We start from the raw sequence: 26,353 nt of genomic DNA, 5'->3' as shown, positions 1-26,353 counted from the left end.
CGCCAATGCTTTTTAGAATAGCTTCTTTTTCGTCACAGCATTATGGTAGAGGAGTTTTAAGAGAGCATTACTTCTCTGTTGTAGTCTACTTTTGCTATCTCTTCAGGACATGGTTTATAACCACAATGCTTGACCTTCATTTGTCCTTAGGATGAGAATACTCTTACAGGACAACTCAGGAACACAGACTACTTAGTGCATTGAATTGCGAATAATGTTGTAAGTTGAGTAGATCTATTTTAAGAACAACAAGTGATCATTTCCAGTATTTGACCAAGAGTTGTCGTCATGTATTCAAACAGCTACGCCTGAATGGCCAGTCAACTTCTCTCTCTTTTATCTCACTGATTAGGTACATATGTGGCAGAGCTGAGCTGCAGTTTAGTCCCTTTGGTTGTATGCATATCATTTTTGTTGGGAAAGGGGACATTGGAGGCTATTGCACACTGAATGTGGCTTGAACATGGTGTGTATATTTCTGTCTTACACAAGAGACTCTATACTTAACAACTGAGCTGTTTTCAGTGCTTTGTGTTGCAGCATATCGTTGATACTGACATGAAGAATAAAAACGGCTGTCACTACCAATCTAGTTCAGTTTGGAACAGAGCGAACACATCTGTCCAACAGCAAGAGGAATGAGAGCTTTGATGCCCCGAGTCTAGTGACACACTAACGTCTGTGATCATCAAGTGTCTTGTTGTAAAGTAGTGTGACTTTGTTCAGCTCATTTTGATGTGAGAGATCGCATTAATGTTAGGCTTATAAAGAATTATTCTTGTCTATCATGTCAAGGTAACTAATATTGGATGAATCACCATAATCTTCGGCAACATAATCGGTTAGTAGATGTGGAAATAACTAGCATGTATCATTTTACTTCATAGATATCACATGGGCAGTTTGCTTATAGTGGAGGCCTGTTCCACATGGCGTTGTGATTGTTATGTGGAGGCAATTTTAGGTTTCATACAAAAGCACTGCCCCGTGTGAGGCTCGAACTCACGACCTTCAGATTATGAGACTGACGCGCTGCCTACTGCGCCAACGAGGCATGCAAAGCTGTTTGAGCATGTGTGGTTTAGAGTGCAGACTCAATGCTGAGGTGGGGGGGGGGGGGGGGGGGGGGGGGAGGAGACGTGTCTGTGACCAGGGGAGGGAGCATGTAGTATTTCAGCTGACACGGACGGGGATGGAGTTAAACACTAAACACGTGCTGTAGCCTCTTGCAGTAGATCATTGACAGTTGGAATTGTTGCAGTTTTTTACCCGTCTCTGTGCAGGATCTAAAAGACGAGTTTAGTCATTAGGAATATCTCATGTCTCTTTTTTCTATCAAACCCAGAAATCTAAAGCAGCCTCTGTTTAGAAAACAGACGCAACACAGCAGGTTTAACATGAAATTATGCCCTGGGAAGCATTTGACAAGAAGCACTGCCCTATTTGTTTGGGCTGTAATTAGCAAAGAGAGATTTGGCAGTAATTATGCTGTCTACGCTTACAGTAAGTGTTGTCTTCCTTTCTGAGTCTTCCCCCGCTGTTTCCCACTGCTCCATTGTAGCTGTTAAGTTCCCTCACACAGTCTCTGTTTATATGGAGTTTATTTTTAACAGCATTGGTTTCGAGAGTTGAGGTTACAATAAAATGTAATACTTCAGTAAGAGAAACATGTAATCTGTTATTACACACACATAGGATAAACCATGGGCATTTAAATCATTTAAATGATGATAGATGATTTAACGGCACACTTAGCAAAAGGCTAGCGGCCACTGCGCTTTCAAAACAGCCAGAGGCAAGTAACTTTCAATCTTTTAAACCAGGTTAATTTAACACCCAGTGGAACAAACACTAGTCTGTGATGTAATATTGTGGTAGATATCTTGATTGTATAAGGCTGAATGAATGCATGACTGAATAACTCTGTTTATTTTTTTCCATCTATGATCAGCTTTGTTGTCCTTGTTTGTAGCTGAGTGTCTATCCTTGTCTTCTTGTGAATTGTTCTTTGAATTGTGTGTAATGCCGTCTTTCCACAGCGTGGTATGGCTCAGCTTGACCCGACTAGAGTAATCGTTACTTGCTTCTGTTAGCAGATCTTTTCTTGATTTAGTGCTCCACTGCACTTAGTACCCCCATGGTGTAAATTCTTAGCTGATCATCACAGGGAGGCCAGGTCAAACTGCTGTGACATCATCTTCAGCATGACACCAACAGTAGAAATGAAGGTTGTCATTTTCTTTTGAGATGCTTTAAGTAGGTGTTGCGGGCTGCCATTTTAAAAAATCTGGATTAAGTGAATACAAAAATTTTGGCCGCACTTTGTGGTCAGTGTGCAGGACGTCCGTGTCACACAAGCGACAATTCTAGTAAGGATTCTCTCTGACCAATCAGTGCTCTGACTAAACTGTTCAGTATCAGCTCAGCTTGCTCGACCAAGGTGATACCAAAACAAGGACCAGGTGCCAGGTACTTTCCACAACTTTTACCAACATAAAACCTAAAAATTAACCATTCTAACCACGTTGGGTAGATCTATTCCATGCAGTGATAATACTTTGAGAGCAAAAATTCCTTGTATTTGTAAACGTACTCGGCAAATAAAGCTGATTCCAATAACAATCAATAACAGCAACCCCAATCTGATCTGAGTCTCTTGTGTCTGCCAATACCGTCCATATGAGTCTGCACAATCTTGTATGTGTTGTGTCCTGCATGCTTTAATTTAGAAAAAGAAAAGAAAAGAAACTCTTGTCCAAACCCTCTGACAAGCCTTTATCAAGTAATTGAAGTGGGCAAGTGAGTCCTTAACATCTGCATGTAAAAAATGATGATACAATTATGCAAATGATTAGGTTATCTCTCAATCTACCCTATTGCCACATTTCCATTTGAAAACAACTCACTTAGTTGTTTCGCAAAGATCTCCATCCATAGCTTAAAACCAGAACTTTAGGAAATTGCTGGTTCGCATCTTCTTCCCCTCAGTTGGCACACCACAAAAGGTCCTGTTTCCTGCTTTGCATGACTTATATGTGTGTACGAACAACAACTTCTAAGTTTTAAAAAGTGGTTTTAGTATGACTCTTAAATGCTACTTGTTAATCAGAATGAACTAAACCTCTGTAGATACGACAGTATCATCATTCAAGAAAGCCTAGTATTTAATGCACGAATTTCTTTATTGATTCTGCTGCTTTTATGAAAACTTTCTTTCATTCTTTCATTCAATAGTAGCAGGGCGCTGTGGCTTAGTTGGTTAAAGCGCCTGTCTAGTAAACAGGAGATCCTGGGTTTGAATCCCAGCAGTGCCTTTTCATGTGTACTCAATAAAGAAACATTGGTTTCTGTCTGGACAATGGGGTTGATTCAACTGCTGTGAATATTCTACCATTGCCCTGGTAATCAAGGCCCAAAATATCATTTGGGACCGCCCAACTAAAAGGCAATAATCTTGTGGTTATGCAATGCAACATATCTCATTCATGAAACACTATCTTGTTTCATTTCTATGTAATCTCATTGAGATCAATATCTGTGACTGAGAAGGGACTCAAAACAAACAGAGCGAGTCACACGAAAGCACATACTTAAAAATAACATTGGAAAGCATTGCATACATCTCAGTTAGCTAAAACTTGAATCTGGTTCGGTGAATATACTTTTTGTTTTTAGAAGAGATGGCATTGAGGCAGCTCCAGTGCGTGTCATTTACAAATGACTTCTTGTTGTTTGTCAGGATCCAGCCTAGTTATTCATATTATACACAATGATGAGTATGAAAATGTAGTCAAATTTATGTTAAAAAATGCAGGTAAAATGTTTGTGGACCCAAAGAGGTCATCTCCTGTATATTGCACATCTTCATTCGGCAAACATTGCCTGTACATTTATCTGTCTGCGTAATCGAATACTCAATGTTATGTTTATCATTCTGCACATTCCTGGGCTGTGATAAGAGCTTCCACTGTCTCTGTTGCCAGGATGTTGTGTCATGTAGAGAGGGCAAGGGGAGGGGGTTTGTGCATTTTGTGGGTCAGAACTGTTAGGCAATAAATAGAAAAAAAGGTAATTCCTCTTTTGCATATTGTAAAGGTCACTGAGTCCACTCCCAAAATGTCTGAGGATCCAAAAAATGGTTGTTACTCTTGTGCTTTGTTTCATTACATTAAACTATAAATGGTAAACACAAGATGTATATATCCCTGCTGTCTTGAACAGGTACATAATGTAGACACTGAAGCCAATCTCTCTCTCTCCCTATCTGTAGGAGCTACAGTCTGAAGAAGGGACAGCTGGAGAGGGACTATGCACAGGTAAGACTGGATACTTTCTTAATACTGATACATGCTGAAGCACATGTTGACAAAACTGGTAAGCATTGAACATGTTGCATTGCAGCACCCCTAACTGTCGCTTTAATTTAGAAGTTGAAAAAGGGTTTTATGTGTGAGCTTTAAGTGCATCTGGTCATTGTAGACTATATTATTAGGTCCAAAAATTCTTGTAAACCCAGTTAGTTTAAGAAAGCTATCATACTGTAGATCGTATTTTTCTATTCCATTTTAAGGAGCACTGGAGTAGACCCCTTGAGGATTGTAGAAATGTGGATTTGCTTTTAAACTAGACTAAATCTTGACCCAAAGGTTGAGTTGTGCATAACTGTGTAAATATAATAGTTTCAGTAAAACATGGCTCTTCAGAACATTATTCAGTCAAAAGATTAACCATTCATGCTCTTATTCAGTTTAGATTTTCTGTGATTTGTGACTTGTCAGTTAGTGGTGAGTCAATACTACATATTGCTTTTTTTTTGAAGATTGCTCATTGTGTGTACACAAAAGGGCGATGTCACGTAGTTGATTAAAGTGTGTGTCTAGTAATCAGGAGATCTTGGGTTTCGATCCCAACAGTGACTTTTTCTTTAGTGGTCAGCAGCAAGACCCTACAGTCTCGGTTTAGATATGACGACTGCGAGATATGTGACTGTTGGAAAACAGCAATAGTAGCCCCTGAAGAGGTTTGCCAGTGCCAGAAGCATAGCATAGAGTCGAAGCTATAGCATCAGAACTGAACAGAATATTTAATTGAAAGAAGAGAGGAGAACGGTACTGACGGAGTATCCCAATGGAAAACATGCTTCTGCTCTATTCCCTTCTGGTTTTGGCAGGAGTTTGATTTACCATCAGTCTCAGCTGATATAGCTAATCTCCTGCTATGTTATATGATTCGTTGATCTGATTGGTTAAAGTTAGCTTGTGACAGACAGATGTAGCATTCAATCATCAGCCAAATATCTTTTAAAAGGGCCTCTTTTTCAAAACATTTTCACCGTTCCTGTGTAGCTGTGTAACTGACTGGAGGATTAGGTTGCTAACTTGTAAGCCCCAAACTTCTTGTGAGAGAGTTATCTCGATGTGCGTCTCACTTTGTGTGTTCTTTTTTCAAGAGTACAGAGGATGATCAGGATTATACAAGTTAAACTGTATTTAAAACTTTATTAAACTAATTAAATTAAATGCGAGTTTGTGGTGCTGTGGCTCAGTTGGTCAAAGCACCTTTCTTGTAAACAGGAGATCCTAGGTTCAAATCCCAGGCGTGCCTTTTCACAGTGCAACACAATTGTACTTGAATAGATTGCTGGAACTATGGGTTTCTGAAGAAATATCAGATTATCGGTATTCTCTTAAAGGCTCTGAAGATTTCTGTCAGCAGTCAAACTTTCCTGCTCAGCACATTTGTCACAGATAAAATTTGAATTGCTTGAACAGTTAAAACAATGCTTGATGGTTTTTTGTTTCAGGCATGTGGCTATAGTCAGAGTATGTGAGAGGTCAAACACATCAGAGGAGATAATAAAACTGCACTAAATGTTGAAATGTTCAAACATAAGTCTTGAGAAATAGTTCAGTCGAAATTAAACTGCTACTTTTCTTTGTAAAATTTGGCAATGCTGAAGTAATATTTAGCAAACTCCTTGAAATGCAATCACAGCCCTTCCTTTACGGATACTGTGTTCCAATACTTAAGATGTGATAACTTTTTTATGTTCTGATTGGCCACATTTTATTTCATTAAATATATTTATGTTGTGTTACTTAATATGGTGGGATCCATTGACTGAGGTTGATTTAAGTATCATATTAACTGACAATATGATATCAATCATTAATTGCAGCCCTAATCATATCTTGTAATTATTAAAAACCTTACAATACATGTTTATGTTATAGGTTTGTTGTTAGTAATGAGATTTTTTAGGGAACTACTTCCTCTTTGGCCAGGTGCTTGCAAAAATCCCACCATCTGATTTCTTTTTGACTCAATCTTCAGATGAATAGAAACTCACAGATGTGCTGCAGACCACATTTGGTTTCACTTCCTATACTCTTGTTTGGTTATTCACAGATGTTCCAGTGTTTCTTTCATTTTTGGGTATTCTCTCTTTCAGAATTATGAATTGCTGCATAGTAATCTTGAATAGTGTATGTAAGAGACAGCATAGGCATGTAAATAAGCCCTATATCCACTCAGCAATATTCCCGTAGTGTACTGCTTTTTGCCCCTAGCAATTCTACCCAGCAAGCAGTCCTAAATTATGTGAGCAGACTTCTTTAACAGGCAGGACTTTAATCTCAGAACTCGCACTCCCAAACTAACAGAAGGTCTGTTCTCTCCTGTTTATACACACAAGCTGTCTTCCTTTTACTGAAGGCTGAAGGCCAGGTTGACCTCAGACACAGCTTAAGCTCAAACACTAGAGTTTTTGTTCAAGGGGGATTAAAATTGGTATTTACAGTAGTACAGTTATCTTTAGTAAGTAGTACAGTACTTTTACATTTGCATGTAAAAAGACGGGTTAACTGATAGTCAAAATTCCTGGGTGTGTTTCATTTGGTCACCATAACTTCCAGGAAAGAGTCAGAGACTGAGGGAGGAAGTTGGTAAACAAGACTAAGTGTTATGTGCATAACATTTGAAAAGCTCATTATCAGGTTCATAATTGTATTTTTGTTCACTACTACAATAGGTTTTCATGCTTTGGTTCTCAAAAAACACACCAGTTTTCTCATACTATCCAGTACTGCAGCTCTGTATTCCCCCTCTGTTGAAAAACTCTGTTATAGCTCCTGTCTCTTTAAGACCCACCTCCCGAAAACCTGGGCCCGTATTCACAAAGACTTTTATCTTAACATTAGTAGTACTCCTAAATCGGGCTAAAAGTTTTTATGTAGGAGTCTTTTCTTAAAAGTAATTCACAAAGCCACTGAGACCTACTTTTAGTTATGAAAACAGTGAACTCCTAAACTAGAAGTAACTCTCTGTTGCTATGGATGACGTCATTTTATAAGGACGCACTTAGAAGCGGTGACAACAGTGATTGGTTGTTGAGTGACAGGGCAGCCCATAGAGCTCAACAGTGACCACCCACTTTTTTAACGGCTCCGGTTCTGGAAGTGAATTTGCCATTCATTTACTCCATTGACGTTTCATAAAATCCTTATATAAAGAGTTTTAGGCCTGGAACCAAGCCAATCAGCTAGCAGATGAATCGTGACCACAAAACATTTAATTCGGCGCAAAAAAAATGTTGGAAAACGGAGAAAAAAGCAAAGGTACAAGACTGTGTACATAATTATCTTAAGAGTAAAGCAACTACTCATCCCATAAACCATTGCGAATGTAACAGCGACGTCTCTGATTGGTGGAGCTCGCTGTTACCATGTAAATGTTTACCGAACCCGCAAATTTCATGTTCGGCTGAACCCTTAATAAACTCTTCTCCTCATCACTAAATGAACGCAGTAGGTCAGAAAGTGAAATCATGGTCGCTCTGTGGTAAACGATCGTAGAGTTCAGTGTTAGCAGTAACTAGCTAACATGAAATTCGCGGGTTTGGTAAACATTTCCATGGTAACAGCGAGCTCTACCAATCAGAGACGTCGCTGTTGCACTATAGGATTGTGGGTAGTGTAGTACTTATCCATGACATCGCGAATAAAACATGTTTTTCTCAAAACAAGATTGATATCATATGGACGTGTGGCTTCTACAGGATCATATATCATCGTTTGACAATCTAATAGCTCGTGGTGAGTCTATTTTGGATGGTTACGACATTATGGCCAATAATCAAAATCTATATGCAGAATATGAATGGGATTTTCACTTCCAGAACCTCACTGTTGAGCTCTATAGAAAAGTCATTTAGGCTACGCAATGCATGAAGTGAAAATAAGGAAGTTGCCTACAAGCCCATGACAAAGCCTATGAAAAGATATTGGATAAAGAAATGTATTTATGAGGAGAATTAATTGACACCCCCCCCCCCCCAAACAAAAACGCTTGATTGACAAAAGCCCTATTTGCACGGGACAAGTATAACCTGGGGACCTCCAGTAATTTTGTAATTGCCGATGTCGTCTGTGATCTTAATCCCGTGCAAATCTGCCACGTTCGTAATTTGTAAAGTAAAAATTCCACCGTGAATTTCCTACAATATTTCACCAAACACAGAGGTCATTTGATAATATTAGTCCCGTGCTAATCGGCATCTCTGTGATTTGGGGTCGTTTTTTGTTTTTCTTAAGGTTTTTTGTGTTTTCCACACCTTTTTTCTGCCTTTTTCCTGGTCGAGAATTATGGAGGCTGCATTGGGAATTATAAATTAAAGTTTTGACAGCATTTTGGGTGCAAATTCAGGAGGCTCATCAGAAGAGCAAAATCTCGAAAGATGATTAGATGGATTACATGCATGGCAGCATGCGGTAAGGAACATTTTTCCATCTTTCAACAGGCTCACCAGTTATTATATTAAAAATATCCATATCTAACTGCTGTGCTGCTCCAGCAAGGGTCCGGTGTGATCGACCCGGGGGATAATGTCAGTAAATTCGAGTTAAAACACAGACTTCGCTTATCCTGTGCGAATGCGCCGCATGAAACACAGACGTGGTGGGATAATTTCTAAATCACTTGAGGTTCCCAGGTAATACTAGTCCCGTGCGAAGAGCTGCATTTTCCCCGCAGACAAATGAGTGTTGCCAAACATTTTAACTCTGGCGTTATTGGATTGTTTCAGTTGGTTGGGGACGTTATTGCATCCCTCACCAACTCAACCTGTCACTCAACAACTTTAGTCCCTTCGTGGTCCATCCGACATCGTTTTAATAATTCCCTGTCATTTAGCGTCTCCAAAACATTCGGTTGTGACCAGGTCTTAGCGAGTTAGGGGTCCTCTGGACTACTTCTAAGGTCTCCCAGACTTAGGTGCTACTTTTAGGCTTAAAATGTTTTGTGAATAACTCTTATTTTCAAAAATTAGGAGTCCTAAAGTTACGACTGACACGCCCATTATTTTTTGGAGTTGCTCCTAAATTCGCCTGTTAGGAGCTACTTTTAGCCTTAAGATTCTTTGTGAATACGGGCCCTGGTCTCTACCCAGTGATTGGTCAGCTAACACATGCCTGACCCAGTGTCACAACAACAACAACAGAGCAGCTGTGCTAAATCAATTCTTATGTGCCAAACTAGCTGCTAGACATAGATTATGCAAATGTATGACATGGTCACTGACTTAAAGAGACTGCTTACAAGGTGTTTCAGGAGCAGTGGTTTCTTCTATATGCACAATAACATATATAAGAACATATATAACAAACACAAGGAAAGAAAGAAAACGTCTCATTTAAAACGTTGCCTTGATGATCCCACGCTACATACATAATTTTGATTAATAGACCCTTAGTGGCAGAAATTATACACTGCGTGTTGAAGATAATGTTTGTTGAAACATAGCTTTAATCCCTCGAAACAGAAGGTTATTGAGAGCAAAACTGCTGCAGTATCCAGTATGTAGATCACCTTAAATACTGATATTTTTAAACACACTGGGTGCTGCAGATTTGTCAGGACACACAAAACCAACAGATACATTTCCTGGTAGAAGGCTGTGTCAGCATACTGCTCTTACCAAGCAATAGTTGAGGAACATCTAAGTAGAACTCTACATAATTATCTTAAGAGTAAAGCAACTTCTCATCCCATAAACCATTGCGAATGTAACAGCGACGTCTCTGATTGGTGGAGCTCGCTGTTACCATGTAAATGTTTACCGAACCCGCAAATTTCATGTTCGGCTGAACCCTTAATAAACTCTTCTCCTCATCACTAAATGAACGCAGTAGGTCAGAAAGTGAAATCATGGTCGCTCTGTGGTAAACGATCGTAGAGTTCAGTGTTAGCAGTAACTAGCTAACATGAAATTCGCAGGTCTTCCAACAACAATGTGAAAGATTTTTGTTGTATTTTGATGCTGCTCATCTTACACTCCCGTTCACACTAACATACATCTATACAAAGACCCCTGAGAAACACTGTCAGCAGAAAAAAATCCTCCTACAGCTCAATGAAAAACATTGTATAGCATCACCCATGCAGCTCTAAATTGCATATTACCATACAAATATTCAACTATATGCAGCTGATAACCCCTGTTTTGTGGTCCTAAGCATGCATATAGATGTGAGATGGAGTGTAGAGACAGGAGAGAAGTGCTTGTTTGTCTTCATTTGCATGTGGTTTGAATGATTAAGTGAGAGTTTCCTGCGGTCATCCCCTCTGGTTTCAGACACTCATTATCTCCCCCTCTCCCTCACTGTGTGTCTCTCTCTCTCCCCATCTCTCACTATTCTCCCTCTGCACTGTCTTATTCACCTTAGAAATAGAGGTTGCCTAGCAACAACCCCCCCTGCTCAGTAGGACAATGGATTCCCTCCTAATTGTAGGTGTGTGCACGTATGTGTGTGTCTTCATGTGTAGGAATGTCTGAGGACAGGGACTTCTTTTACAAATGCACAGCGAATGGGAAATAGATTTAGTTTCAATATTAAATTCGTTCTTTACTCATCACATTAGCATTTTTTATGACATGTATGCCCTTGATTCTTGTCTCTCTCTCTCCTATAGACAATCACTTAGCCGACCGCTGGTGCTTACTAAGGGAGTCTTCGCTCACTCATTGGCCCCCTCCTGGCAATACAGACAGAAAGCCAGCCAATCACCTGAGAGACAGACAGAGAGAAAGTGAGAGGAAGGGGGTGAGACAGAGAAAGAAATAAACACGAGCAACATGATCGAGACCGAGCTAGAGAGAAAGGGGAGAGGATGATGCATAGCGAGAAAGAAAGTCAAGATGCTGTCGTTTAACCTTCGTCCTCTCACTGTGTCAGAGCAGACGGCCCCTCTGTGAAGGACTCAGCCACAATTACCGGCCGTCAATCAAAAGCTCCGTGTTTTCTGTGTGTGTGTTAGCTTGCGACCGTTAGCTATTTGTCCTGTATTCCCCTCCCACGATCAACATTACTGGAATAGTTTCAGGCTGGGGTCACACTTCACTGGACTGCCCAAAAAGGCCAGCCTGCTGTGGCTGTCACTGTGTGTCGGCGTCCTTCTGCGCTCCCGTGGTGCACTGTTCCCTGTAAATCAGCCTTAACATTATGGGTCTGCTTCATGGTCTGTGGGATCCCTAAATAAATTGTGAATTCTGAGGTTGAGTTCATACATAACATCTGAAATAGTCCACCCACTGGAGATAATTTGCAAATGTAAAACCAAAAACCTCTCCTCTCCTCCTTCACTTCAACCGTTTCTCTTTCCATACATTGGCACACCCGTTACATAACAGTAGCGCATGCATACATCCATCTAGGACCTCAACAAAATGTTCTTTTCATTGTCAATTAATCATATTTTCTTAATTAATTAATTAGTGTTTGGTCTATATCAGAAAAAGTCTATTCAGAAAATCAGAAAATGTTAATCGGTGTTTCCCAAAGCCCAAGATGCTGTCCTCAAATGTCTTGTTTTGTCCACAACCCAAAGATATTCAGCTTACTGTCACATATAACTAAAGAAACCAGAGTTAAATGTTTTTCTGTAATTGGTCAAACCGATTAATTTATTATTAAAATTGTTGCCTATTGATCTGATAATTGACAACTAATTAACTAATCATTGTACCACTGCATCCATCACAGCCAACTTATTTCTGTAACTATGGTATGAATGTATTTCAAGAGACTTTGATGTTCCCCTAGGCCTAGAAGAAACTTTCTTGCACATTTTAAAGTAAAATTCAATCTGGTTCACATTAAGAGCACCATTAAGAGGCTATATGATGACCTCATATACATGAGAAATTGTAGAAAATATCAAATGTAGAAAATAATTAAATATAAAAAGACTGGTTGTGAAAGGGTTTTTTGCTGGAGCAATGGCACAAAACATTTGATCTTTAACGCTATTGTTAGAAGTTAAACTTTTTTTGTCGACAATTATGAATCTATAGCGGGTCAAATTAGACTTTGGTGGCCCGCTACAGTCTCTGTCATTCATAAAAAATTCTGTTATTATTTAGACCTGGATATGGTGCTGCTCCTCAGCCTTGCTTCAAGTTTTGTCCAGTGGCCATTTTCGGTATTGCAAGTAAAATTCACAGGTGGACCGGAAAGCAATTCCACCATAGACCACCATTATAAAAGAGATGTCTGTAAAACCGTTGACAGGCCACCATTTTTGATCCATGGATGCTTTATATTTGTAAAACTTTAAAGCCTAGGAAAATTATTTAAAAATCTGTCCATGGGTCGAGTGGGAACTTACAGGCCGGAGAAACGCTTCTGCGCCACATAAGCCGCATAACCAGGATATAAACACAGCAGCAACTTTTTCTATAGGCATTTTTTGCATCCTGTATGTATCTCTGTTATGAATCTATGAATTATGTATGTTTGTGATGTCTCCAATATGGCACCAATATTTGATCTTCATTGATTTTTTTTACCAGATTGATAGAAGGTAAAGGATGTTTGAGAAAAGCATAGAGATCGTGATGAGGAAAGTGATGATTCCTTCTTTATCTCACTGTCCTCTTTCACACATTTACACACAAACCTTCATCACACGCAATACCTCTTTACAACATGCCATTGCTGTCTATTGTGGTCTTCTTTTTTGTAAGCAAAAGCGTCGAAGTGCTGCATTCTCTCTAACCCAATCCGAACACAACAAACTGACACAGAGGCAGAGAGCTTCAGGGCAGAGGAGTGCAGACAGAAGAGGAGGGAGGGATAATCAAGTATATTGATTTAGGAGGAAGTTTAGAAAGTGAGGTGGTTGAAAAAAAAGAAAGGCAGCAAATGGCGAGAGACTGAGCCAGAGACAGGAGAGAAAATAAATGCGTGGAAGTGTAAACAGAAGGCCGAAGTATCAAGGTGACTGTCTGTGGAGTTATTTGGCAGGGTGTGCAGCTGAGAGAACAGTGATGAATGAGCTGTGGTGGCATGAATGGATAATAAATTATGATTAAAATATGACTTGATACAGAACCTCTCAATTAAGTTTTCTCTAATGTAATCATCAGTTGCCATTTTTTGGCTCAGCTAAGAGCTGCCTGGACAAATATTGGGCGTGAAAATTAAACAGCAAGTCAACAGTAAACATGTCATCCTGCAAGAAAATACAGTTGCATTTCTGGCCAGTGAACAACAACTATGCCACCTTATTATGACCTGTAATTGTAGCGTCTCCCATGGACCTGTATGTAATTTAGAAAATGTCAGAATGTATGTGAAATGAACTCGCAGAGACTGGTTTACCATGATGAAAATAATTACAGGCTCTTAGCTCAGTAACTGACAAGCTTGAAATACACATTATCACATTATTCAGCCTCCCTTCCTCTTTCTGATATTTTTTTTGATCTGTCAACTTTCTCTCTCTCTCTCTTTCTCTCTCTCTCTCTCTCTCTCTCTCTCTTGCACACAAACATGCATACAGATTCTGGTCTCAGGATATCCTGCTGTCTGGGTACCCTGTTTGCCACCCAGATCACAAAAACAGGATGCATGTTTGTGTGTGTGTGTGTGTGTGCGTGCGTTTCTTTCACTGCATGAGTGTGCCTTAAAAGGAGTGGTTCCACCTTAACCCATACCACACAGAAAGGGCAGAGGGGTTTCCATAGCAACATGCTGTTCAGGTGGCTGTCAGGTGATGGCAGCATAGAAAGGAGGATGGAGGGATGATGAGAGGTCCTATAAAAAGACGAGATCTGGGGAGAGAGCGATAGAAAGACGGGAGAGGAATGAGGCATGTGGGGATGGAAGAAGAAGCAGTCAGAGTGGAGAAGAGGGAAAGTGAACGAGCATCAGAAATCCTCCTGAGTCTGCCAACAGCACCTTAGTGAAGCTGTCACAAATCAGTCACTCTGTGTGCGTCTCACCATTCAGTGATTGCCAAGTTTAGCTGTCGTTGCTCTTGCTCAGATTGACGGGTCTGTCACCATGGACTCATCTAAAGAGGCTTTCAAAAAGCTTTGGAGCCAGTAAATGGAAGTTGTTTGATGGGGTCACTATAAAGCAATGTTGAGACAGCACCATCCCACTGCTTTATGTTTTGATGATACAACCATGTATACATAAAGGAGAGATCTGCGTTTTTTTAAGTCTGCAGTATTCAATATGTACATTGGAAAGCTCTGACTGCAGTTGTGGGGCGTTGCAGTTGATCCTTCTCTCCATGCTGGCTGTAAAGAGATCTCTTCCTCCTGGAAGCAATGTCCATGGATGTTACTCCAATGTGAGACGAACATGCAAAGGAAGGATATGCTCATACCAACCAGAAACAATCAGATTAAGTGTTTATATAGTTATTAGGCACCAATATTTTTCAATGGAACGGATTATCAAAGGTATGCCACCTCTCTGGATCTGACTGATAATGAATTCAGATTGGGCTGGACTGTATCTGTCTCTTCATCAGACATTTTTATTCTGATTGGGCTGTGTAAAAGATAAATTAAAGAGATTGCAATCATCTACAGACAATCTGTGTATACCGACAGTGGTTTTACAAAGCCTTCTCAAGCCCATGTAATAATATCCTTTATACTATTATGTGTTTCACAAAGTTGTAAACCTTTCCCCATCCTTGATTGCGAGCAACTGAGCCTTTCAAGGATGCCCATTTCATACCTTATCACAATACCATCACCTGTCACTAATGAAGCCGTTTACTTGAGGAATGTTCCAAACAGCTGTTTTTGGAGCATTCCTCAACTTTCCCAGGATTTGTTGCCCCTGTCCCAACTTGTTTGAAACAAGTTGCTTGCATCAAATTCAGAATAACTATGTATTTACTGAAATCACTGAAGTTGATGAGGTTGACATTCTGCCTTATTTGTGTTGATGGTTGTAATCATTTAGTTGATTTGTTTGTAGTAATACTGGAAGGTTCACTGAAAGGGGGCCTTGATCATTTTGTTATACGTTTAGGTTAATAACATACATTTCAGACATTGGAGTGTCTGGAGATTTACCTGTGAAGATTATGCTTCACCATGCACCTCAGAGGAAAAACATAGACCTGGAGCATTAAAAAGTGCAGGGATTTTTGTATTTGAGAAAATGGAAGCATGTCTTTTCTGGATAAGTGACAGATATTAAAATCTTACATGGCCCTTAAGCCAAATCAAGTTGATATGTTCCAAATTCTTCCTCTGTCCATCATTTCCACAGTGTTTTGTTCGGTAAGAATTTTTGCACAGTAAGCGTGAACACAAGGAATCAGCGACCAACTCTTTTAGCACATTGTTTTAAGACAGGCAACTGAACCTGTCCTTAAATGAATGTCAGCTGTCAACTGGTTGAATGATGTGCGTATAGCGTCCACCAGGGGACACTAATGAAGACAAATCCCAGTTGTCCAGCTGAAACACGTTCAGGAAATCTGACACATTTTGACTGTTGCAGGGTTCAGTGTAAGTCACTTGTTCAGCAGCAGCAGGTTTTACGCTTTTTTTGCGATTTGAGTAATTATCAGACAGGAGAGTTAAACTGATGGCGAGCATCGTGGTGTGGAAGTCCAGCTGTCAAATCAGTCTTCCTGTCAGCCTGCCAGCTCACAGTCATAGGCTGTCTCAGCTGTCAATAACTGTCCTCGCTAACCGTTCCCCCCTGTTTATACAGCAGGAAAGCAATTAAATACCAGGCCCTTCTATTACAATTTTAATGTTGTGTGTCCCTCCCGCCCTCCTTCACACACACTCCCTCCTTTTCTAACAAACACACTCACACAGTCTTACAGCCTTTCATCAAAACCGTCCACACCCACTCCACCCTTCCCTCGAGAGAGTACGAGAGAGAGGTTGACTATTCTTGAAGCAAACGTGTTTCCTCACGCACTGGACAGAGCACTTTTTGTGCCCTAGGTTTTCTTTGTGTGTGTCTGAATTTACTTTATCTGGTGTTTTTCTGGCACTCACACCACTTGCTGTAGCTTACGTCAATGAGGCTGGCATTGGCTAACCATTTCCTGAGGAACACGGTTCGTTAGAAATAGGTTACCTCTTCTTCTACATGTAAGCTACGTTCGTCTCAAAGGCAGCTCGGACACAGTATGACCCTTACACTCAGTTTAATTGATGGCAAAATATTTACTCCACCGCCGGCTGCCAGTTTACTCAAAGAGGAACTGCTGAGGTAAAATGGGGAGTTGTCCTTAGATTTTCAGATCTAACTTCTCGGCCCTTCCTCTGGAGGATTTAGCTGATCGGTGTCAAGGGTCACTGGGCCACGGTCTCCCCCAGGACATGAACTTGAGTGTCAACAAGAAGGGCCTCAAATTTTTGAAAGGGAACTTGTAGATGTTTTTGGCCTGAAAATGACCATCTGTGAAAAGTGAAAAGGGAAGGATGAGAGGGAGAGAGAACAAAGACAACCTAGCTGCTTGATATTAGAGAGAAGTGGAGAAAGGATGGAGATATGTGGAATTAATGAATGACCAGGCTTCAGTTAGGAGGATGAGGAGAGCGATAGCAGAACATTTGAGAACAGGCCTGTGAGACGTAACCAGAGAGTTAATGACTGGGAGACATAGGAGGAGATTTGAAGATTTACAGCCAGACTGATAAAACAGATAAAGGGAAGAATGTGCCTGGAGGATTTGAGTATCACTGTGTTCCTGAGCTGATTGGGTTGTTGTAGCTGTTGTTCTGGTTTGTTAACAACTGTTTTATTTATAAGGATTTAAGCTCCTATCCCAGCCCTATACACGCACACACACACACACACACACACACACACACACACACACACACACACACACACACACACACACACACACACACACACACACACACACACACACTCAGACACTCCTCCACCCCTCCACAGGCTCACAGGGGCAGAGTGTCTGTGAGTTGTTGCTACTGACACAGTGACCCAGTCCAGAGGATGTAGGTTACCCTTTCTCGCAGCCCTTGGGTTTCTTCTCGTACTCACAGGAGCTGACTGGCTGATTCACAGCTGCTGACACAGAGCTGATCCGTTTTATAGTGGAAACAGCTTACATTTTGGCTGTGAACAGAAATATAAATTACTGCTCAGAAGAAAACGGCACTCGGCAGGAATAAAGTAAAAAAACAGCCACATCTGAGATGTTCGCACTCAGTTGTGCACTTAGTTAAGGCTTGACCTGGTTACCTTCCCCTTTACCTTCAGCCTGTCACTTGTTTTCCAGATATATTGATAAGTTGTCCATGAGTGAGTGTACTGTCAAAGAGGAATAAAGATGCCAAAAAATATTCACATTTTAAGAAGCTGGAATCAGATAACTTTTGCTCTTTTTAAAGTCAAAATAAATTTGATCAAAATCAATGTATCGATTAACTGTTGCAGCTACAGAATATTGTGCTGGCAAACAAAACATGTGCCTGTTTCTAACTTAACAGTTAATTCACAGGTGACACTGTTCAAATCTTTTGTCCCTTATTTGCGTCACTCATCTTAATTACTGTAATTCTGAAACAGTGCAAAATTAGTCACAAAAAAAGAGATAATCAGTGCCTTATCATTACACTTGTGCTTCTTTCAGGCTCTGCAGAAGTTAGCAAGCTCATACCTAAAGAGAGACTGGCCTGGAATCAACCCTGATGATCAGAGGACAGACTACAGGTAGGTAAATGTGTGTGAGCATGATACATGTAGAATCATGCCGCCACATTTCCCATAAAAACAGTTAAAAACTAACTTGCTCTTGTAGTTTGTAGTACTCAGATGAAATAAAATCTTGCTTTCTCCTGGGTTGTTTCAAAAGTCTTGAAAAAATATAATATGGTCTACAGTAAATGTATGAGTCCATGTTTACCGTAACAAAGGCACTGAAATGTAAAACCTCAAGCTAGATCCAACTTAGTGTGAAACCCAGAAATGGAGACATTAGCTCTAAATGTCATAGTTTTACTGGTGTTGGTTTTGTTTTTGTTGGTTCTAGCAACAACTGCAACACTTAACACATAAATCCTTTCCTGTTCAAGGTGCAGGAGAATATTATGGTTTTCTAGCCAGTCGCTCATGTGGGTACAAGTTACAGAACAACAGCTTTTTTTGCTTTTCTCTCCAACTAGGAATGTGTATGCAGTGTGGAGGTCCTACTTAGAAGGTACCGTGCAGGTGAGCCAGTCCAGGCTCAACGTGTGTGACAACTACAAAAGTCAAGTATCAGATCCCGCCAAGACTGTTCGACTTTACAAGGAACAGCAACTCAAAAAGGTGAGCAAGTGTGTGGACTGTGCGTGTTAGTCATAGTTTCCTTAGCAGTCTTTTTTCTCCATCCCTCTCTTCAACATGTACTCATGTGCTCGCACTGAGTGAACGTGACTCATGTCAGTCTGCCCTTTCTCCACCTTGTTTTCCCTTCTCCCGCTCACAGACCATAGATCAGTTGAGTGGCATTCAAGCAGAGCTGCAGGAGTCGGTGAAAGAGCTGGCCAAAGCCAAGAAAAAATACTACGACTGTGAGCAGGTTGCCCACGCTGTACGAGAGAAGGCTGACATAGAGGCCAAGTGAGTTCACCACAACGCACGTGTGTGTTTGTGCATAGAAACAAAAAAAAGCTTTGACTGAACAGATGGTCTCCATTGTCAGAAGGAATACTATCAAGAGTACAAAGTTGGTTAACCTCAAGGAGAGAAAGTGAGAGAGAGAGAGCGCGCGCGCGAGAGAGAGAGAGTGTGTGTGTGTGTGTGTGTGTGTGTGTGTGTGTGTGTGTGTGTTTGTGTGTGATAGAGAGAGAGAGAGGGAGAGAAACATCATCATTAAGGCTGAGAGAGGCAGTTCATCTACAGGCTGTATATGTTAATGAGAGAGAGTCAGGCAAAGTAAATACAAATTGAAAAAGGGAGAAAAACAAAACAGATGCCTCAGTACAGAACACCTTGAATTGTAAATCTGATAGTAGATCTTTATTTTTAATAGATTTGGTACTTTCGATGCTATCAAGTGCAAAAATTATGCTGTTTGATAGTTTTAAAAGTAATGATGCTTTCAAAATCAGCCAGACATTTTAGATACACACTTTTAGTAAATTTTTCCTTTGAAGGATTTTACTATAATACGATGTAATTATTTGAAGCCTTGGAGTCCCACAAGCACTACCAAAGTTTGATCCAATAGTGTTCAGAATTGTTTCCCTCTGAGCCCTAGGTAGCAGCAGCTATGGTGGCATTTTCACTTCACTGAATTCTCAGCTCCGGTTAGCGCCCACATCGATTGACCAGTCGACTCTTTTCTGTTCTCTATCACTCAGTAGAAAGACACAGCCACAGAAATTACTGCATTGCCGCCGTGCCATTATGTGAGTGTGTGTGTGTGTGTCAGTCGAGCAAAATGCCGAGACATTACTCATTGTAGGGTGCAGGGGACACACAAGAAGAAAATTGGCACACAGACTTTATACTTTAACACCACTTGGCGCATAAAGCAGAGCAACATTAGTAGAAACACACCGCACATAATTGCACATATAGACAAGCGACAGAAGTTAACACGCAGTAATGCGCTTTGCATGCATGTTTGAGAGTTAAGGGAATGCACACAAAGGCAGTTTTCATTGCACAAAAAAGCAGACCACACACAAACACACACGCATGCTTGCACACACACACAGGCTCACTGCATCATTTTCTCGGGCAGGTCTTTCTGATATCACCATCTATATAAATCACAGTGGCTGGATCAGGCAGGGATTTATTGCTGTCACGCTCCAGCCTGTTCAGGGTCAATATATGATGCCTGCTTCGAAGCAGAGGTTAGAGATGAGAGTTACAATGTAGAAAGCTCTGGGTCTTTTTCTCTTCTCTACCTTACCCTGTTGTTTATATTTGTTTATTAAATCTTTGTGAATGAATCAAGTGCCAACAGAGGTGTTAAAAGACAAAACAATGAGCGGGTTGTGAGTGTTCAGGATGGTGGGTGGTGTTAGTGCGTCTTTTTGTGGAGTTCTTTTGGAAACAAACAAATGAAATTCATATTCAGTGTGCATTCAGCGTCATTTTGGTGTGCTCATTAAAATACAAGACCAAACAAACAAGTTCAAAAGGCTGATTTTAAAAATATTTTACAAAGGGATGCACTATATGCATGGGAGCGATAAATTATCGGACTGATTTGGGAAATGTATATTATCAGCTGTTTATCGGAACCAAATAAGTTGTAGCTGATGAATAGAGCCAATGAAGTGAAGCTAAATAGCTGTCACTGACTTAAGATGCGCAGCATTTACAAATTCCAATATAGAAGTTGGCTGTTTAAACCCTGAAATGCTGACGACATGATTGCAATTTGTATTACACTTGAAACAATAGTTCTGAGATGAGGGATAAGCCAGGGCAAATGTTATTTCTTCGCTTGCTACACCTTAGCCTGGCTTACCCAGCAAGGTGCATAAACTGCATGTTATCAGCTTCTTCATAAAATACAAAAATGGGAAATTATAAGTTATCTTCTTGGTATCGCCCATCAGAAGCACGTTATAATCGGTTGTCAATATCAGCTGAAAAAATCTTTATTGTGCATCCCTTATTTTATTTTCCACTGAGTTTGTATTCATGTTTACTCAGTAGCAGCCTTTTTCTTCGATGCCTTTGTTGGCACATTGCTGCGTTGAATGTGTGGACCGGCAGCATCCTTTCACAAGCGGTAGTGTGTCCTTGTGCTCACTTGCGATACAAAACAGACACCATTAGTTGTCCTTAACTCCACAGGGTACCTTTAAGTGTGCACAAATGGATAACGTCATATTAATTTGTTAAAGTAAAAATGAGAAAATTATTAACTTCTTTTCGTGCTCTTGTTTTGTTTTTCAGGTCCAAACTGGGTCTTTTTCAGTCAAGAATTAGTTTACAGAAAGCAAGTGTAAAGGTGAGAGGACTCACTGGCAAGGACACAAAGACTCTTCCTCCCCCTTCAGGCAAAACTTTCAAGCAGACTAATTTAATCCATGATACGAATATAAAAGCTGGTTGTTTGTCTTTGCCTCTCAAATGAGCCCTGAAGCTGGAAAGAGACTCATGTTCTGAAACCACTTAAAGCTTAAAGCTCCAGTCTGTTGCTGTAATGCAGTGTTGCAACGTTGTCTGTCTCCCTTTCATTTCAGTTGAAAGCCAAGAGAAGTGACTGTAACTCCAAGGCAACACAGGCCAGGAATGATTACTTGCTAACGCTAGCTGCTGCCAATGCTCACCATGATCGGTACTACCATACAGATCTACTGCACTGCATACAGGTAAGACAGGTCGCATAAAGATAAAGATGTGAGTGGTGTCAGAGAAAGAATTCTTGTCCTTTCTGATGAATGTGGACATTTTAGTCAAACTACACTTGTATTAAATAGAATCCAGGCAGCACAAATTGTAGTTTGTAATGCCTTAATGACACTTTCTTTCACTACCACTACTGACTTAAGAGTCCCATGCACTAATAATACCCAGAGGGATTTTCCAGGAATAGGGACACATTTTCTGATTTGAAAAATAATTCAAAGTGGGGGAGCTACTTTGAATTAAAGCAGGGATAAAATGTTTGGTTTATGAGTGCACACAGTCAGACTCCCTCTCAGCACCGCCGAAGTAGCTGAAGAGGGGAAGAGCGTACATGAAAAAGTGATGATTTCACAGTTTTGAGTCTTCAAAGAAAGTCATAGAGTTCTCTGGATTTATTATTCCAAAGGGGCTTATGTGAAGCAAAAAACTGCAAAATGAGCCATCCTTACTGAATGATTGGTAGGCATGAAATTTGAATTTACACGATGTTGAATGAACTGTTGCAGGAGGAATTCTCTAAAAGCTTTGACGTAGTTTCTCAATTTAAAAACTTTTTTTTACTGTTGAGACGGTATGAAAGGTCATCAAACGATGGATGCAAAGTCTGCTACATCTTTTTCTGTGCCGCATCTGGCACCTGCATGTGAGTTTTATTAATATGGGTACAGGTTTCATCATTGTATTGTAAGTCACCTTAACCTCATCACTACAAGATAATCATGTTAAAGTGTTATGACACAGAAGCTACATGTCACCCCTCATATTTCTTCTGTCAATGTTAGCAAGCTGCTGTTTGTGTGCAGAAACACTGTGCTCCATCTGGTACTACATGACCTTTCTGGCACAATCACAGCATCAAAACACAGGAAGGAATCAGACTAAAATATCTGCATGCCATTGTGGTTACAGGACAAGAAATCCAGGTCTGTTCACTAACTTGGTCCTTGACTTGATAATAAACTTTATTCATGGAGCACCTTTAAAAACAGAGTTTACAAAGTGCTTGGACAAGCAAGCAAAAGCAGGAAACTCAGGAAGACAGTATTACAGAATAAACACTCAAAAGCCAAACACATGGAAGCCTAGTTAAAAAAAAAGTGAGGTAAAAACAAGAAGGCAGAACAGAAAATTTAAAACAAAAAAAGACATTATGAGTCATGACCGGTAAAAGGACTAAAAGCCATAAGACAGGCAAAATCACAGAAAAAGGATAAGAGAAAAAAAGTGATGCAAAAATAGAGATAATTAAATAATAAAATCAATAAAGGACAATTAAGACACTAATATTGAACACAAACATCCACCGAAACTGTATCAATGAAACTTGATAATATTGCCTTAAAAGCCCAATGTGTAGGATTAAGTGACATACACTACAGGTTAGGAGAGTCTTTCAAAAATAAAAAAAATGTGAACTTATCAGTCATCTCAGCCATGAGAGGTAGGAAATTATTGGTATTGGTATGAAAATATCGGTCATCCCTAGTGAAAGGCCCTCTCTAAAGCCAGTGTTAGGTTTGTCTGTTGTGGGCTACTGTAGAAACATATCAGTGCAACATTGCTCTGCAGAAGAGGACCTGCTCTCTCTACATATACAAAATGCCCATTCAAAGCTAGTGGAAACACATTATTCTTAGTTTGAGCTGATTATACCTAATGAAATCATAATTATGGATATTATTTTCCATTTCTGCCCCATAATCCCTCCCAATCTTCCACACTAGACCTTTAATTTGGTAATAATCTAATAATGAGTGTGCATGACAGACAGACACATTCACACGCAGAAAATGACAGTCCTTTCTGTGCACAGACAGGCACACCTCAGCAACTTTGTGAGCAGAAGCAGCTGAGTGGTGGTGATGTCATCCTTTTAAATACTGTGCAAACATGTCAGTCTGACACACACACACACATACTCAGAGACACACACAGACATCACATGTGGGAGGTTTTATTTTGTCACAGTAATCAGACTCAAACATGACTCTGAATCTGCAGCAGACACACACACACACACACACACACACACACACACACACACTGGGAGATATGCACATTAGTTATGTGACTTGTTTTTCTTAAGGTGAAGCTCATTAATGTTCCTATCTGGCTGCCCTTCTTTTTCTTTGGCTTTCTGTGTCTTTCTTTGCTTTTTCAGCCTTGTGTAATTTCTTCAGATTTTCGTCTCCCTTGCCCTCACATACTCTGTCCCTCAGGCATGTATGAGCATCTATAGTACGAGGCCATTCTGAATAATAGATCCTTAGCTCCTTGTGACAGAAGGACAGGACTGCGGGGAAATATGCACATACACAAATACATGTACGCAAACACACAAAGAGAATGAGGGACATTGCCAGAGGGACCCAATCTGCTCGTCCTCTCTCCCTCCACCGCAGTTGTATCCAGTATTTGTTTTGTTTACAGGTCTTCACCTGAAAGTCACTGATAACACCAAAATCTGCATCACAATAAAAGTTATTTTCACAGACAGTTTTTGCTCCACAGAGAAATGTTTAGGAACACAGCACAGAAAACAGCATCAGTGGCAAACATAAGAATAATAGCAGCCGTAGAATATACGCACAACCAATACATCCCAGCAAACCGCAACCCAGTTTTTTGTGTGGCTTCTCCATTCATCATGTTTTTTTAGCACTGTCTCCATTTCAGACTATATTTACATTCCTCCTATAAAATCAACCAAGCTCTTTGCATTGCTGTGAACACAATTCATTGGATTTGGCCATGGGAGGACATTGTGTTTGTAATAGCGACATATACCTCTAAATTACTTTTAATCAGATAAGTTACTGACAGTGGAGGAAGAAGATATTTTACTTCACTAAAAGTACTCATACCACACTGTAAAAACACTCCTTGATAAGTAAAAGTAATGCATTTCAAAACTTACATTAACTGGCAATGGAAAGTTTTCTTGGAAGGTTTATTTGCCATCCAATTTCTATTATAGACTAAATGCGTTTTTTTGTTGTTGTAATTTGGGACTCAGAAACAATACAACTGTCTTCGTTACAGCAAACAATTATTACTCATACATTAATGTTAAAGCCGCATGTTACTGCTGTAGTTGGTTGAGGTGGCTCTTATTTGAGCTATTTTCAATATTTAAAATGATTAGAAATAAGATAGCATGATTTAGATAATTAACAGGAAAAGCAACACATCCTCACATTTAAGAAGCTTGTGTAAATGCTTACATGAAAAAGGACTTGAGCAATGACCATAATAGTATAAGTACTTGAGTCAACATACTTGGTTACATTCCACCCCCGGATACAGATTGTTCTGTGGCAGTGGAAGTTCATCAGCTCCCTTTGGCTAAATCAAGACTGACTGACTGTGAGGACATGTCTGCGACATAAAAGAGAGGTTTTTCTACAGAATGAGGGATGAGAACTTTTCTAATTGAAGGCCTTGTGTAGATCTGAACTTCACTTCATAAACACTAACTACACTGACTGTGGAGGCAGGAATAACATGTATATTTCACTGAGAGCTTCTGTCCTTGTCAATGCGACAGTTGTTGTGAAAGGGCAGTGGAGGAGCAGCCTGCTCCACATCTCCCTCTGCTGTTGGCAGCCGATTCTCTTTTCACTGTCTGTCTGCCAGACACACACTCTCTTACACTTACACCTCTGCTGCCCTGTCTGCTCCTCTGTGCTGTACTTATTGTCCAGACTGATGCAGTCATTCAACCTAAACACACACACACACACACACACACACACACAGTGACCAGTGATTATGGGGACGGGGCTTTTTCTGGAAGCTGACTCACTCAGTTTCAACACTACCGTAAATGGATGAAAGAAGGAGGGGAGGGAGGGAAGAAAGGGGGAGGAGGAAATGAGCAGAGTGATGAGGGAACATTTAGAGAGAAGTCAGCCAACAACACACCCTTAATGACATAATTTCCTCGTCAAATTCCCATTGTTTTAGTGTGTCCTGTGTGTGTGTACAAATGTTACATTTGTGGGGGTTCAAAAGAGGTTTTTGTATGTGTTTACTCGCATGTCTGTTTAAGAAAAGTGAGTGTGTTTGTTAGTGGGAGGTTGCAGACTTGGCCTGAAACATCCCCTGGCCAGCACGGAGGGAGTGCAGGTTTCTGAGAGTGTGAGCTTTTATAAGGTACTTTGGCTAGAGGAGAGTGTGAGCGTCTGAGTATTTGAGAGTATGTGTGTGTGTGTGTGTGTGTGTGTGTGTGTGTGCGTGCGTGTGCGTGCGTGCGTGTGTGTGTGTCTGCGGTCTCTCTGTTTTGTTGAATTGGAATCTGAACCCCTTCACCTTCCCCTGCAGCTGTTGGAGCGCTATCCAAAGAACACTTCACTCTCTCTCCCTATTTCTCTCTTTCTCTCTCTCACTCTCTCTCTCTCACACACACACGCAAAAAAGCACGCACGCACACACACACACACACACACACACACACACACACAGACACACACATCTCCCCAACACTAATTTTTCTGTCCGTCTCTCTCACTGTCTCTTTTATACCTTTTCAAATGCTCACTCGTACCTCCTCTTCTCCTCCTCGTTATTAGCCCCTCTCTCATTCCTCTCTGTCTGATCTGTCTCTTTGGCAACCTGGCTTCCAGCTTGGCAGCACTACCACAGCCTCCCCATAGAAAGGCTGTTCATTTGGACTGCATACTTCATTAAAATGT

The 26,353-nt window shown here is 40.4% G+C and overlaps 1 protein-coding gene and 2 non-coding genes across 5 annotated transcripts in view; 2 read left to right on the top strand and 1 right to left on the bottom strand.

Moving 5' to 3' along the window:
• fchsd2 (FCH and double SH3 domains 2) overlaps nucleotides 1–26,353 on the top strand; it is a 77,739-nt gene that overhangs the window by 19,530 nt on the left and 31,856 nt on the right. For all 3 annotated transcript variants that reach the window (XM_030393666.1, XM_030393658.1, XM_030393671.1), the window contains exons 3-8: nucleotides 4,271–4,316; nucleotides 17,932–18,011; nucleotides 18,464–18,608; nucleotides 18,769–18,902; nucleotides 21,204–21,258; nucleotides 21,494–21,622. In XM_030393666.1, coding sequence (XP_030249526.1) covers nucleotides 4,271–4,316; nucleotides 17,932–18,011; nucleotides 18,464–18,608; nucleotides 18,769–18,902; nucleotides 21,204–21,258; nucleotides 21,494–21,622 — 589 coding nt within the window. The remainder of the gene's footprint in view (nucleotides 1–4,270; nucleotides 4,317–17,931; nucleotides 18,012–18,463; nucleotides 18,609–18,768; nucleotides 18,903–21,203; nucleotides 21,259–21,493; nucleotides 21,623–26,353) is intronic.
• Nucleotides 982–1,054, bottom strand: trnam-cau (transfer RNA methionine (anticodon CAU)). Its single transcript has one exon. It is a non-coding gene; the product is annotated as a tRNA-Met (tRNA).
• Nucleotides 3,241–3,314, top strand: trnat-agu (transfer RNA threonine (anticodon AGU)). Its single transcript has one exon. It is a non-coding gene; the product is annotated as a tRNA-Thr (tRNA).

Source organism: Sparus aurata, chromosome 2 (genome assembly GCF_900880675.1).
Source record: "Sparus aurata chromosome 2, fSpaAur1.1, whole genome shotgun sequence".
NCBI lineage: Eukaryota > Metazoa > Chordata > Actinopteri > Spariformes > Sparidae > Sparus > Sparus aurata.
This window is presented reverse-complemented; position numbering and strand designations above follow the sequence as displayed.